Below are 14,912 nucleotides of genomic sequence, written 5' to 3' on the forward strand. Positions count from 1 at the left end.
TGAGTAATTAAGTTTAATCGTAATGAGTAATTAAGTTTAATCGTAATGAGTAATTAAGTTTAATCGTAATGAGTAATTAAGTTTAATCGTAATGAGTAATTAAGTTTAATCGTAATGAGTAATTAAGTTTAATCGTAATGAGTAATTAAGTTTAATCGTAATGAGTAATTAAGTTTAATCGTTATGAGTAATTAAGTTTAATCGATATGACTAATTAAGTTTAATCGATATGACTAATTAAGTTTAATCGATATGACTAATTAAGTTTAATCGATATGACTAATTAAGTTTAATCGACATGACTAATTAAGTTTAATCGATATGACTAATTAAGTTTAATCGATATGACTAATTAAGTTTAATCGATATGACTAATTAAGTTTAATCGATATGACTAATTAAGTTTAATCGATATGATTAATCAAGTTTAATCGATATGACTAATCAAGTTTAATCGATATGACTAATCAAGTTTAATCGATATGACTAATTAAGTTTAATCGATATGACTAATTAAGCTTAATCGATATGACTAATTAAGTTTAATCGATATGACTAATTAAGTTTAATCGACATGAGAAATTAAGTTTAATCGATATGACCAAATAAGTGCAATCGTATGAAAAATTAAGTGCAATCGTATGATAAATTAAGTTTAATTGATATGATAAATTAAGTTTAATCGATATGATAAATTAAGTTTAATCGATATGATAAATTAAGTTCAATCGATATGATAAATTAAGTTTAACCGATATGAGAAATTAAGGCAAAGAGAGAAGGCAAATAAAAATCGGTGTTCACGCAACAAACAATACCAAAAAAAATATTAAACAGTTAAATGTTTTGTCACAAAAGTAACGAGCGACGTAAAAATTGGAATGTTTAAAAGCCGCTAAGTTATAATCGATGGGCAAAAAACTTCTAACTTCTCTCCTTAAATGTTATTCGCGTCTTCCAAGAAATTTAAGAAAAAACTGTAGAAAAAAAAGACAACCCACATTAGAACTCATATTTCACAAAACCTGAGCTCTGGGTTTTTACGAGCCAAAGAAACTAGTAACTATCTTTTACAGCGCATTTGCCAAATTTTATATTTATAATTCTATATTACCAAAGACGGCACTTTGACACGGCTCTGACAATGCCTCCTACAATGCTGCCGGCAACAGAGCAGGTCAAATTAATACCAACTCACGATGTGGTTAAAAAGACAGTAAAAATAAAATATGAAAGTAACATGGAAATGATGGGGGAAAATTTACTTGGTGGAATATATTTTCACAAAAATCCATAAATGTGGGAAACCCTTTTTTCGTGTATCAAGATAAGTAAGCCAAGCACGCATTTACAACATTAAAGTTCTTAATTAAGGTTCTTTATGTAAAGCGTCGATATTCTTTCCATATATGGCCGTGATGTGAGAGAATCGTTTATAGCAGTGTTCAAAGCTTAAGATCACGACACTGCAGCTCAATTCTCAGGGCCGTCGAGAGAGGGGGGCAATTCGGTCCTTTTCCCGGGGCCCGGCCGGGCCTCAATCGTTGCTAATTCTAGTGGATAATTATTGTGCAAATTTAAATATAATACTAAGACAATACACAGAATGGAAACTCATCCTAATGAATATAGTATGATAAAATATACGTGACAAAATGAACAAAGAGTAAATTTCAGCCATATTTTTGGTCGAAATAAGTACCAGCGATAATAAGAAATGAGTAGACATGAATGGTAAAGAGCCTTGGGAAAGAGGGATTTTATTATTTTGATTATTCAAGAGGATGAGCCGTCGTAAGTGCTACAGTTCAAATGTACGTTATGTAGAATCTTAAGAATAACACAAAGTGTGAACGTTTTGTCCAACACATTTAAATATGTTCCATATTGGATATAAACAGGGGTGGATTCACCCCTGATATAAATGAATTTTTTTCTGGCTGTGTAGTCTTCAAATCCATTCAAATTGCCCATACTTTTTCCAAGTCACGAGCGTTCTTCCTAAGGCACATTGGTCACGAACAAGGGTTTATTCCACATTTGTAAATGGCCGGAACGAAGCAAACAACTTTAGCGGGAGAAAGTACCACTCTTCACATAAAGTTCGCAATAAGTTATTATTTATGTAGAATTGTGCAGGTGCAATACAGTTAAGAATGGAGAAATTTAATAGATTGTTACATACACAGTTTCGGCCTATTCATTACAGAAGACGAGGAAATATATATGGTTTTTGTCCAACTGGTTCAACAATGTAAACCCATCTATTCACACATGTGTTTTCTACGTTTATGTTCTATCAAATGAGTCTTCTGGGTACATTCATAGTCACACCGATCACATTTTAAGGGTTTTTCACCGCTATGAATGAGTTTATGTCTGATCAAATTATTCATCTGAGTGCATCCATAGTCACACCGATCACACTTGAAGGGTTTTTCACCATTGTGAATGCGTTTGTGTGTGATCAAATTATCCCCGCGAATACAAGCATATTCGCACTGATCACATTTGAAGGGTTTTTCACCAGTGTGAATGCGTTCATGTGTGATCAAATGAGCCTTCCACGTACTTGCATATTCACACCGATCACATTTGAAAAGTTTTTCACCGCTATGAACGCGTAGATGTTTGGTCAAAGAACCCCTGTCCGTGCTGTAATATTCGCACTGATCGCATTTGAAGGATTTTTCATCACTGTGAATGCGTTGATGTCTGATCAAATCACTCTTCATTGTGCTGGTGTAGTCACACTGATCACATTTGAAGGGTTTTTCAGCACTGTGAATGCGTAGTAGATGTGACTTCAAATCATTCTTCCGACTGAATCTATATTCGCACCAATCACATTTGAAGGGTTTTTCTCCACTGTGAATGCGTAGATGTACTGTCAAAGCGCAATTCCGCGTACTTGCAAAGTCACACTGATCACACTTGAAGGGTCTTTCACCAGTGTGAATGCGTTGATGTGTGATCAAAGAACTCTTCTGTGTACTTGCAAAGTCACACTGATGACACTTGAACGGTTTTTCACCGCTATGAATCCGTTGATGTTTGATGAAATCGCACTTATGCTTGCATGTATAGTCACATTGTTCACATTTGAAGCGTTTTCCTTCATTACCTTTTCTAATGCGACGTTGTAAGCCCCGTTTATATTCAGTTGAATATTTGAACCCGGTTTTACGATTCTTCTTCAATTTCTCTATAGAAAATATAAAAACCACAAACATCATTTATAATTTAGCATCAAAAATACGAACTTCATAAAAAAAAGGTAGTGCGTACGAAAATGCAGCGTTACAGAAAAAAGGTGTGTTGATCAAAGGCGTTAGTCGATGAGTAAACGAGTATTTCAACAAAAAGGGGATGAAGATCAACCTTGGCTCGAAACCCGAAAGGTTGTACTTTTAACTTTTCTTTTCTCTCAAATTAATTTTCATTCAATAGTTTTAAGACAGGTTAATCAGAACTTATTGCAAGATGAAACTTATGTTTAAGTATGTAGGACTGGTTTAATTACAAAAATACGAGGGTGGTATAATATGCTTATGGTAGAACTGTGCAGGCGCAATTCATAAAAACGATAATGCGAAGTTATACGAGTAACAATTGCTAAGATAAGTAATGGCGTTGATCATGTGCATCTGCGTACGCTTTAACAATATAAGCAGTATAACTACACAAAAGTGATGCCACTGTTATTAAAGGGGCTTGCCGGCGCTGTTGGGGGGGAGACCGCCCATAGTTCAGGGGGAAAACACCCAGCTCTTTGGCCATAATCAATGGCTCCACCGTCGCGGTGGGCGGGTAAGCAATATGCTAACCAACAGTTTGACCCCCCTTCACCCCAACAGCTCCGGCCAGCCACTTTAAGTATGTACAACAATAACAAGTGAATCTAAAGCGTAATAAGGTCCAAAAATTAAACACTGATTTTCCTGCAGGGAGTTCGTGTCTCCGTCATTCGCGATTTTCGGAATATGATAAAAATACATTACAATTGTTAAGCGACCTCCGAGCAGTTAAATGGAATACGCTATTAGGCTATATACCGAGAAGTCGGAAATATGACTACTCATACTAGGTACTGAAGACTATTAAAGCATAAAATGTTTTACCTGTAATTTCCGAACGAGACGATGAGGTTTTACCTTCTGGAATCTTTGGAGTGACACCTTCTAATGTCTCCGAGTTGGACACCGAACTATTATTTCCAACTTCAATCGGAACTTCGGGTAAATCGCTTTCCAAAGAGACGGAGGGCAATTCTGAGAGTTCAATTGGGTTGCGTTCTACTTCAGGAACATGCACTGGCACACACAATGAGCTCAGATCAACAAAAAGCTCCATACTTTCATTTTGTCTATCAGTTTCCTCGGCACCTGTCAAGGCCTTTTTGGATTGGTTATCATCAACATCACTTTCTAGGGCTGTTTCTGGTGAATCGCCTTCCACATTTGCATCCAAATGTTTTTCGACTTCAACATTCAATTCACGAACACGAAATTTCTGCGATGTAGCTGTATTAACCTCAGTTTCTCCCTCTGTCGACACACTTTGCGATTTAAGAAGAGAGTCATTAACGTTAATATTGTTCTCAAGAGGTTCTCGTGGCGAATCGCTCTCCGTGTTCGTATCAGGAGACATTTCGAATTGATTTTCGACCTTAATTTTAGCTGAAGGCGCATTTTGAGGCAAACTGTAATCGTAATTCGGTTTAGGGACACACGGATTCGTATTTCGCTTTATAAACCCCATATTTTCAGGATTTATTGAGGCAATTGCAATTTCTGTGTTTGTATTGTAAAACTCCGGAACATATTGAGGTTCAAAAACAAGTGATTCTTGAATAATATCTTCTTTATCCAGAATGCCTTGGACACTGTGCATAACAATAGGAAGGGATAACTCCTGGACATTAATTTCCAAATCATTTTCAACGGGTTCAGTTTTCACGTATTCATTATTATCTAATTGATGTATTCCACTTTTCTCCTTTTTTTTTAAACAATTAACAATAACTTTCATTCTTAAAGTAATTCTCTTTCCTATTGACTATGAAAGTGAAGGATGTTGCATACCATCAGATCTTTAATTCTCCTTTCCAAGTCTTTAATGACCCTATTGAGTCTTTCAACTTCGTCTATTTTCTTATTTATCGTTAATGTTGTTTTCACTCTCTCTTTTTCCAAGTTTGAAATTAAGACATTACACTAAATAAAATGAGATTCCATTACAAATTAACAATCTACGGACTTTCTTTGGCTGAAAGTATTTTAAAGGGGCAAGGAGGGACAAGGAAGAAAAAGGTGAAACCAATGACACACAAGAAGGGGATCAGTAACAAAGGTAATCTTTAATAACGACGGACATTCTACCAATCCCCTTGGACTAGAGCCTTTATTTAAGAGACAACAGATTCGACAACTTATCCTGTGCATATAAAATTGGCTATGATCCCAAAAGGGTCTCATATTTTTGTGCTTAATTTCACACTACAAAAAAGCTCCCCCATGCTTTGAAAAATACCTCGGCTTCCAGTTTCGTAACTCGATCATCTCTAGCTTTAACTTCATTGATTAGATCATCTTTGCTTAAGTGATCATAGTTACATTCTTCCTCGTAGTCCATTTCCTAAAAACCAAGTTTTCGTAATTTTCAGATTGTCTAAAACAAAAGGAATATTGCAATAATTTCACAAATACCTTTTTAATTGCCAACCTTTGAAGATTTACTAAACTCATTTCGGAATTTTGTAAAGAGAGTTTGTAGGATTGTAAATTATCCCTAAAATAAAATAATTTTTCAAAATGAAGGTAAATCAAAAACGAACAAATACATGGTAGCTTTCGCTATCATGGCTAAGAAACACATGGCAAAGCTTAACTAGTTCAAAAGATTGTGATAATTATCGCTGCAATTTTGTTCAAGAGCTATTTCTGAAACCTTAGTGTGACGTCACCCACGCTATTTGCCCATAAAATCTAAGAATTACCAAACATGGCCGCCCACTGGCACTGCCAAAGTCAATCGTGTGACGTTTTACCTAGGTACTGACGTCACAATTGAGATAGCTCTATTCCTCAACCCCATTTTTGCTAGGTGTGGTTATATTTCCAGACCTAGCCTTGTGCTGATGATTTGTGTGTATGTATGTTTGTGGCCGGGGTACGCCATGAACAAGTGTGGCTAGAAACCGATTAAGACAATATCCGCTACCACGTTGAAGCTCGTAATGTGAAAGAATTGCAAAAAAATAAATAAAAGTACTTTAGTTCCTTCTTGGCTCTATGTTATGAGTTAACAGTAATTTTCCGACTTCGGACGGAAACAAGTTGTTTTGGACTTTAGTTAAGAAAAGATCGTCTTCCAGCCCTTGGAAGTATTGGGAAAGAAAGAACATTGGTATCGTCAGAATTCACCCGGTTAGATTGCGGTAACCCTCAAGTTTAGGGTTAATTTGATTGACGACTGCGAAGCCGAAGTCTTGGAACGCCTACTTAGGGAAATATTTTCTTTATAGACCGGTTTTTTGGGTTGGGGGGAAAATATTTACTTTGTAAAAGACATACTGGCTTTACGATTATGATCTGTAAGTGTGTATGTTTGTGGTTTGTCTATTTAGGCTGGATAGAACAAGGGACCTTTTCAGTTAGATGTGGTTGGTAAGACAATGTACCCCAACCGTTGGGCCATCTCGAATATTACCTTAGTGAGTTTCAAAACATGAATACTGTACTACATTAGCACATACGAAACCAACACGCCCTCCCCACCCCAAACTAATAGAGCTATGTCAGTTGAAGGGGGCAAACGTCACAGTTGGGCCTGCCAATAAACGGAGCCGGTTTTTACCCTCCCTCCGTGCGGGCCGCTGAAGAACTCTATGCTAAATTTCCCGCACAATACGGCTCCTAGGCGGGGACTGGCGAAACCACGCCTCAAAAGCTCTCCTTTCCCCGCGAACTGAAATAGCTCTATAGGGAGAGGGCAAACCCATTCTTGCCACGTCATAGGCTTATATCTCTTACCTCGATTCCATCCCCCTAACGGGGGAATTTCAGTATCGCGCCTACAAACGCTCCCCTAGGTAGAGGTATAAATTGACGTCGGATGTTCTTTCCCTCCCTGACAAACGCCCTCTCCCTATACGTAAATATTTTTACGTGTCTTGTATGAATACAGCAAAGCGCTTCATTCCTAGTTACGACTTACGAGGCAGTCTTCGATACTTTTTTAGTAAGGTAGTATCTGGTAGTAGTAAAAATAGTAGTCTTTTTGGACATATTTCAGAATAGCTCCTGGTAGTCGTTTACTTTTCTTTCTATGTTTATTATATGTAAAATTGGATGAAAAAAATTATGGTGCAAAAATGTTTCGGCGCAAATTATTATTTAAAAAGTTACAAGCGTTTAAGTCTTTGGCTTACGCAAAGGCTTAGAGGTCCATGTCGTTGGCTACAAAAGCAATTATAAGTAGAAAAAGGACCATACACGTATGGGAGTCACAAATTAAGATCTCTGCAGACGAAAATAACCAATTAATTAGCTGGCACCTTTTCCAAAATATTCTTCTATTAATTAGCTGGCACCTTTTCCTAAATATTCTCCTATTAATTAGCTGGCACCTTTTCCTAAGTATTCTCCTATTAATTAGCCTGCACCTTTTCCTAAGTATTCTCCTATTAATTAGCCTGCACCTTTTCCAAAATATTCTCCTATTAATTAGCTGGCACCTTTTCCAAAATATTCTCCTATTAATTAGCCTGCACCTTTTCCAAAATATTCTCCTATTAATTAGCTGGCACCTTTTCCAAAATATTCTCCTATTAATTGGCTGCCACCTTTTCCAAATTATTCTCCTATTAATTAGCTGACACCTTTTCCAAAATATTCTCCTATTAATTAGCTGCCACCTTGTCCAAAATATTTATATATTAGGTTTGGTTAGGTTTAGTTTTGTTATGCTAGGTTTGGTTTGGTTATTTTCGTCTGCAGAGATCTTAATTGGTGACTCCTATACGTGTATGGTCCTTTATCCACTTATAATTGTTTTTTTAGCTAATGGCATGGATCCCTAAGCCTTTCAGTCGCGCCGCCAGCAGCTGGAAAATTTTGGCCTACTTGGAGGGCCTCCAAATTTTTAAAAACGTGCCTATAGAGGCCTTCAAATAAAATTTCATAGTTTATATTTCTATCTGTAAAAATCTAACACCACATCACACACCTGTTTGACATATTCGCTACACTACGCTTTTGTTATGTTCAAGAGAGCATTTTCAAAACCCGTTTTCTTTATATTCTAAAGAACAAGATCCCCCGCTAAAGTGTTGACCATTGACCCCCAGGTTACACCTCTCTTGCATAGAAACTAGAAAGGACACTAGTCGGAAATTCCCCTCCCTACCTAAAAACGGTAGGCGGCATGCGTCGCGGTGAGGAATAAAATTTTCCAACTCTAAACTAGTATCAAGAACACCCAAGATTATACGAGAGTAACTTTTTTTGGGTGTACCTTGTATGAGCAGTTCCCGGTAGAGCGGTTCTCGAAATACCATCCGCAATTCAAAAAAACAGCGGTGTTGTTCAAAACTGCTGTTTTAGAAATAGCGGTGGTTGTGTTGAGTTTCGAGCATTTCTTAACAATACAGTTATATTCGCTGGTTTCAAAAACTACGTTTTTCTGCCATCATTTAATCAGTAATGTGACCTACTAACCGATCGTGTTTTTGAATTTTTTTGAAGTACACTTAAATATTGTACTATTCTTCAGGCTGTATGAGTTTACATTTCTCATACCAGGATAGAAAAATAATTCGAGAAAGCTTATTTTACTTCGAAAGTAGATAATTGTAAACAGTAAACAGTAATTTTTTGGAAAATGCATATTATTATTTGGGAAGTAAGTCAATGAAGATAAACAACAATACTTTGGAAAAGGCGTAACATTGTTACATTATTTCCAAAATATTACTAACCTAAGTCTAACCAAACGAAACAAAACGTAAAAACCCAACCTGATTTAATACTGTTTAGTTGAAATAATCAACTTTAACCTAACCAAATTATCCATATCTAAACTAGTTCTATTTGAGTTCATTTAACCCAGCTGGGCCAGCTAAGCTTACACCATAATAAACAACTATCGTTTTTCGCATATCTCTTTTACTGCTCTTTAAAGAACTGCTGTAACGGTACGCTGCGTTTAAAAGAACCGCTGTTGTTGTAACGGATAAACTGCCATTTCGGGAAACCGCTATTTATTGAACTGCTGTTATGAGGACCAATATTATGAAATCCACTCATACGGGAATCGCTCATGTGAGAGCTTCCAGTTACGAGTATTTATTGCCAATGAAAGATGGCTTTCGGGATCTAGGGAAATGTTATATTGTTGTTTTGTGTATTCCCGTAGCCAATACAGTTTAAGAAAGAAGTTTCAGTTCCCTGAATAGAATTGGAACACGATTACGTACTACAATGGGGGAGGAAAGATTATCAGACCTGGCCATACTTTTAATTAACCGAGATCAATCTAACTAAATAAGAGACTATCCTATCTTAGTGGTCCATGAATTCGGAAAAGCTTCGAAAAGAATTTCATTCTTTGACTAAATTTATAAGAAGGGTCGCTGGGACACGGTTGCCAAAAACTCCGTACTCTTAATAATCTCACAAAAAAAGGAAATACTGAAATCTAATCCTTAAATCTGGAGATATTCGTCAAAATCCTGAAACATATTCCAAAATTATGCATGATAAATTTTCAAAACAAAAGGGAGGGGCCTCTAGATCATGCTGTGCCTACGCGAGAAATAATCCTGGCGGCGCTACTGAAGCCTTTGCACACGCCAAAGAATTAAACGCTTGTAACTTTTTAAATAATCATTTGCGCCGAAAAATTTTTGCGCCATAATTTTTTTCATCCAATATTACATATAATAAACATAAAAACAAAAGAGATCTGCTACCAGGAGGCTAGAAGGAAAAGTCGCGCGGGACACAGGACAAAAAAAAATACCGATGATGGAGAAAATACTATGGATAGATACATATTGAATATCCTTTAACTCTGAAAATGGGATGTAGGAGCTATAAAAATCTACTAGAAAGTCACGTTTATTGGTTAACAGACGCAAGTTATTGCTCATTGGGTAGGTTAGATCATAATACAAGTGTAATGTAGTAAGGTAGTAGCTCCCAGCTGGTTCAATAGTGGAAGTAAAAGTAATAAAATACAGTTAAAAGGTCGTTGACTATTATTATTATTATTGTTTTATTTTATTAATTTATTTTTTCTATTTTATTTTTGAAATTCAGCTTAGTAATTTTCGTTTGGGACTTGCGCGAAGTATAAAAAAGGCTAGAAGTGACTTCGTTGAGGAATGAGATTCCAAGGAAGATGTTAATGAGGAATTAAGTTCGTTAAATTTAAAGGGACTAATATCGTCTGGGAATTGTTTCAAGTAGTTGTCAATGATCAATATTACACTAAATGTCTATTATGAGAGCAATAAATTAACAGAAAGTGTGAAAATACTAGAAAATCAATTCCTAATTACTCGATAAATACTCGAAACAAATTTTTCAACTACTCGATACTCGATTCGAGTACTCGAGACTCGGCTCGATACTCGATAAGGGAAAATTTCAATACTCGAGACTCGACTCGAAACCAAAATTTCAAGGCTCGCACAGCCCTAACAAAGTTACACGAGTGGCTAAATGTGCGCCTCTTTCAATTTGCCCAATATTGTTGAAATTGCGGCAATAAACAAGCTAATCAGCAATAATTTGGAAAGGTAGCAGTATTCAGGGAATTAAAACATATCCACTTTAGGGAATTTATTCTATGGGTTACGGTTTGGATCCGTTACATGCCTTGTTGACATCCAAGTTGCATTATATTCATTACTTACCAGCTTAAACGTTCGACCATAACTCGACATTCTTTAACTAATTCCATCACTCTTTCTACAGTTTCCCTGTTAAGGTAATATACGTAACATCTTAAAAATAATAAAAATATGGCCATAAACAAAGACTTAGTGTCACCGTCACTAATATACATTCTTACTTACCAGTCAGGGCTGATGAAGTTGGGAACACTTTTCTGGAAAACACTATCTAAAACTAAATTTCCTTTTGACCAACTTTGACTGAATTACCCCGAATTCTAAAATGGTAGAAATCCTCCTATGCGTCGTCTGCTAAAAGATTATAACGACTTTTGGCTTCGACTTTTGCTTCGACTCTTCGGGGTAAAATAGTGATGGCGTTTTCCTTTGGGCAGATTTTTTACTGCCGGAGGCGCTCGAGAAACCTTTGCGTATTCCAATGGTTTAAGCTCAGTAGTGATGAGACGCGGTGCATGCTCCATTGGTAAAATTAGCCTTGAACTCCCAGCGCCATGCCAGCACTACTGGGCTACGTTCAGTAACTGCTAGCGTACGCAGCGCTGCGCGCATCGGAGACCGATTTTTTTACTGTACGGTTTTTCGCACTTCCGGTTTCTACGTCACGCTACGCATCGATGTGACACAGATTGCAGCGGCTGGAAGAGCAGGTTTTTTCGATGCGAATCGGATTTATGACGTCAATAATTGAAGTTCAACACGGCGAGAAATCCAGTCCAAAGCCACTAGCGAAACGATAACACATTTTTTACCTCTCCGTGTGACGTAGTCCAGGAGAGGTTCTGTAACGGCCGTGTCTGTGTGTCTGTCTGTGTGTCTGTCCGTTGTTACACCCACGTGACCGCGTTCGCAGTTTGCGAATCGGAGCAAACGTGTTCGCCATTTCCGAACTGCTTTCACAGTCACGGAAATGGCTCCTATACTTGAGTTCTCACACCACCATCTTCTGGTCTTTGTCCATCCCACACGGACACCAGTCTCTTCTTACTGGCTTCTAATCACGACCATCTTTTGGTCTTCGTCCATCCCACACGGACACCAGTCTGTTCTTACTGGCTTCTAACACCACCATCCACTAGTCTTCCGTCTATTCCACATAGACACCAATCTGTAGAGGGGTTGCTTCTACTCCATTATCATCGTTTGGTTTTAGGATATACGCGGCGATCAGCTAGGGTTACGAGAAACGTCTAAGGTGGGATCGCCACCAAAGGTTTTCGCAATTGCGCTTTTTCCTTACAATTATGATGGAAACGAATCGTATATATACCCCAAAATTTGAAGAAAGCGGGCAAGAGGGGTACCCTTCACTTTAAACGTCAATATTAGCAAAGTTTGAGATGATAATAGGTATAACTTTATTTTAAACGATTTAACTATTATTAATGTTAATTACTGAAGATTAAAATAATTTAAAAGAATTATATTTATTTAAATATTAAAGATAAACCTCTCGTGCAAAGAGAGAGATTATCATCGCCTCCTATATCTACCAAGGCCCGTGCATGCGATATATTTCCTTCATTGCCTCCTATATCTATCAAGGCCCGTGAATTTCGATATACTTTTCAAAACAACAACCAAAATGGGAAGCTCCTCTCAGAAACATAATCATTTCTTTTCTCTGTATATGAAATGAAAATATGGATAATATTGCGCTCCTTCTTTAATGGTATGAATCCTTGCCTGTCTATTAATATTTTACGAAGGAGTAATACGTTTTTAGCGAAGTCTAGAGAGGATAAACATAAGCGAGATTGTTTCGGAAAAAAAATACTGCTTCCACTAATGGGTTTATACTCCTTGTTACTGTTGTATAGAGTAATCATGATAAAAGCTTAAAAAATTACGAGAGGACAGACCTTTTTTATCCTCTTGTTTTATTCTTAATAAGAATATAAAACATTTATTTTGAATCAAAAAATATTTTTTGGTGCTAAGATTGCTTTAAAAAAATCTAAACGGTTAGGCATTGGTAAAAAAGACAAATGATATTTTTCAAATCAAATGAGATAACGCCGACCTAGTTGAAAATTGCCGTTTTTTATTCGCGGGAGCCATTCTTAATGAGAATTTCGATGCTAGTAGGTTGTCAATAGCCCTTTTCACATGTCGGAGGGTAAAAGTGGGGGAAAATGCGAGGCGCATGCGTGTTAGTAACAACGTGGATAAAATAGCAGACTACGGTCTTAGCCTCCGCGTATTTCCTCATTATTTTAGATGCATCAACTTTGCCATTAAATTTGATCATTTTCAATACATTTTCTTGATTTTTTTCTTAGAAATTTGGAAAAAAAGTGTAATAAAATTCATTTAAGCCAGCGGTTTTTTAGTTAGTTCAATTTTGTAGCATTGTTCAATAATTTTTTTTCATACGATTCTTAAGCCTTTGCACCTGCCTGGATGCTGTGTTGTGGTAGTGGGTGGGATGCAAGAATCAGTCGTATAAAGTAAAGAGGGATGGTAAAACAGTGGAAATTAAATTTCACATAGTTGTTGTGAAAAGGAGAACGAGTTATAAATCGAAAATGTTGGAACTCCAAATATGGGGATATGTAACATGCATTTCGTTAGTGTGTATCGGACCCTGGTCGGGAATCGGCGGCCCTCGCGGGGAAAGCGCTCTTTTTTTGAGGGGTTGCTCTCGTGGTTTTGCCCGGCGCTGCTTGGATACCGACATTATTTATGTAGCCGACACTAAGCCTTGGTTATTAAGGGAAATATTTTCGATATTAGCATTTTTTAAAGCTTCAATGAGCATGTGTTTTCGCCAGTAGGATTTAAATATAATTCCCATATTTTTACAAACTTCTTTAAGTTCCAATATTTTTAGTTTAATACAGTTTAGATTCAAATTTACTCCGTTATCTACAATCCCAGCTATTTCCCCGTAGGCCGACGGCGTCGTCTGCTATTTTATCCACGACGCACGACAAGCGCATGCGTGCATAAAATTACGAAAAGGGCTATTAAACTACCGGTATATTATTGTTGTTGGAAATTGGATATTAAGTCAAATTAAGTGGTTGTAAAGATCCAGCAGGTTTTTGCCGCTTCTTTTTGTGAGTATTTGATTTTTGTATGTAAAATGGAGGAAGATAATGTTGAGAGTAAGGATGAAATGCGGAAGCGCAAAGCGCGGGAAAGGATGAGGGCAAAAAGGTCGACGTTTTCATTGGATACTTAAGTTTATATAATCTTTTCGACACGGAGAGGTAATATTTTGGTTTTCCCAACTTATCTTTTATAGATCTTTTCAAATGAACTGGAATTAAGGTTATTTCCGATTTATCATCATTAGATAGTTCATTTAATAACAAAAATAACAGTTTTCTCCTCAATCCAAAATCTCTAGCAGACGCCATCATGGAAAGTATCATCAAACGCAACAGAGAGAGAAAAAAAAAACGTTCAGTGACGTCTGACGTCACTCTGACGTAGCGTTCGGAAAAAAACACATCGGTAGCGGTAACGGCTTTTTCCGATTTCCAGTTAACACGGCAATAATAATTCGAAACATGGCGCTTGATTCCAACGCTGCTTAACGTGGCCCTTACGTGGTCTCTCAGAAGCTCCATTATTAAAGATACGTAATAGAAGACTTGCCTGAAACGCAGACATCGCTAAGATTTTACCGAAACACCGCGCCCGCTGACAAATTGAAGCGATTTATAGTTCCTGACAACAGTGACGATTCAAGTTCTGAAAAGTAAGAGGATGAAGAGTTAGAACGAGACGAGAACGGGAAACATTTAAAAGCAAAAACTAATGTAATACGAACAACCCTAAAGAACGATAAGACGAAGAACATTCCCACGATGAACGAATCCGAGTCACTTCCGCCAACTGAAGTAGAAGTGCGAACAAGCCTAACGAGGCCTAAAAGACAGGTGAAACGGCCAAGACACTTACAAGAATATTATTTGAATTTTTAATTGTAAAAGAAACAGAAATGACGTTGCAAATCTTAATTTCTACATTACTATTGTGTACC

General features: G+C 37.0%; 2 protein-coding genes across 7 annotated transcripts in view; one reads left to right on the plus strand and one right to left on the minus strand.

The window, feature by feature from the left end:
* LOC149679432 (uncharacterized) overlaps window positions 1-14,912 on the plus strand; it is a 62,403-nt gene that overhangs the window by 4,721 nt on the left and 42,770 nt on the right. The gene's annotated exons all lie outside the window — the stretch shown is intronic.
* Window positions 1,729-11,073, minus strand: LOC149679433 (uncharacterized). The gene is made up of 7 exons (XM_089835155.1): window positions 10,922-11,073; window positions 5,709-5,790; window positions 5,533-5,637; window positions 5,085-5,216; window positions 4,356-4,998; window positions 4,122-4,271; window positions 1,729-3,205 (listed from the first exon to the last, which is right to left on the minus strand). The coding sequence occupies exons 1-7, from the start codon at window positions 11,071-11,073 to the stop codon at window positions 2,265-2,267; spliced, it is 2,205 nt and encodes a 734-aa protein (XP_089691281.1). The 3' UTR covers window positions 1,729-2,264.

Source organism: Phalangium opilio, unplaced genomic scaffold (genome assembly GCF_054372755.1).
Source record: "Phalangium opilio isolate 3A_F unplaced genomic scaffold, DU_Popi_V2 ptg000041l_1, whole genome shotgun sequence".
Classification (NCBI taxonomy): domain Eukaryota; kingdom Metazoa; phylum Arthropoda; class Arachnida; order Opiliones; family Phalangiidae; genus Phalangium; species Phalangium opilio.

Coding starts and splice junctions, on each gene's coding strand:
- LOC149679433 (XM_089835155.1), bottom strand. CDS start 11,073: ATGTATATTAGTGACGGTGACACTAAGTCTTTGTTTATGGCCATATTT. Junction 5,791..10,921: donor ATGGTCGAACGTTTAAGCTG/GTAAGTAATGAA, acceptor ATTTTATTTTAG/GGATAATTTACAATCCTACA. Junction 5,638..5,708: donor AAAGGTTGGCAATTAAAAAG/GTATTTGTGAAA, acceptor CTTGGTTTTTAG/GAAATGGACTACGAGGAAGA.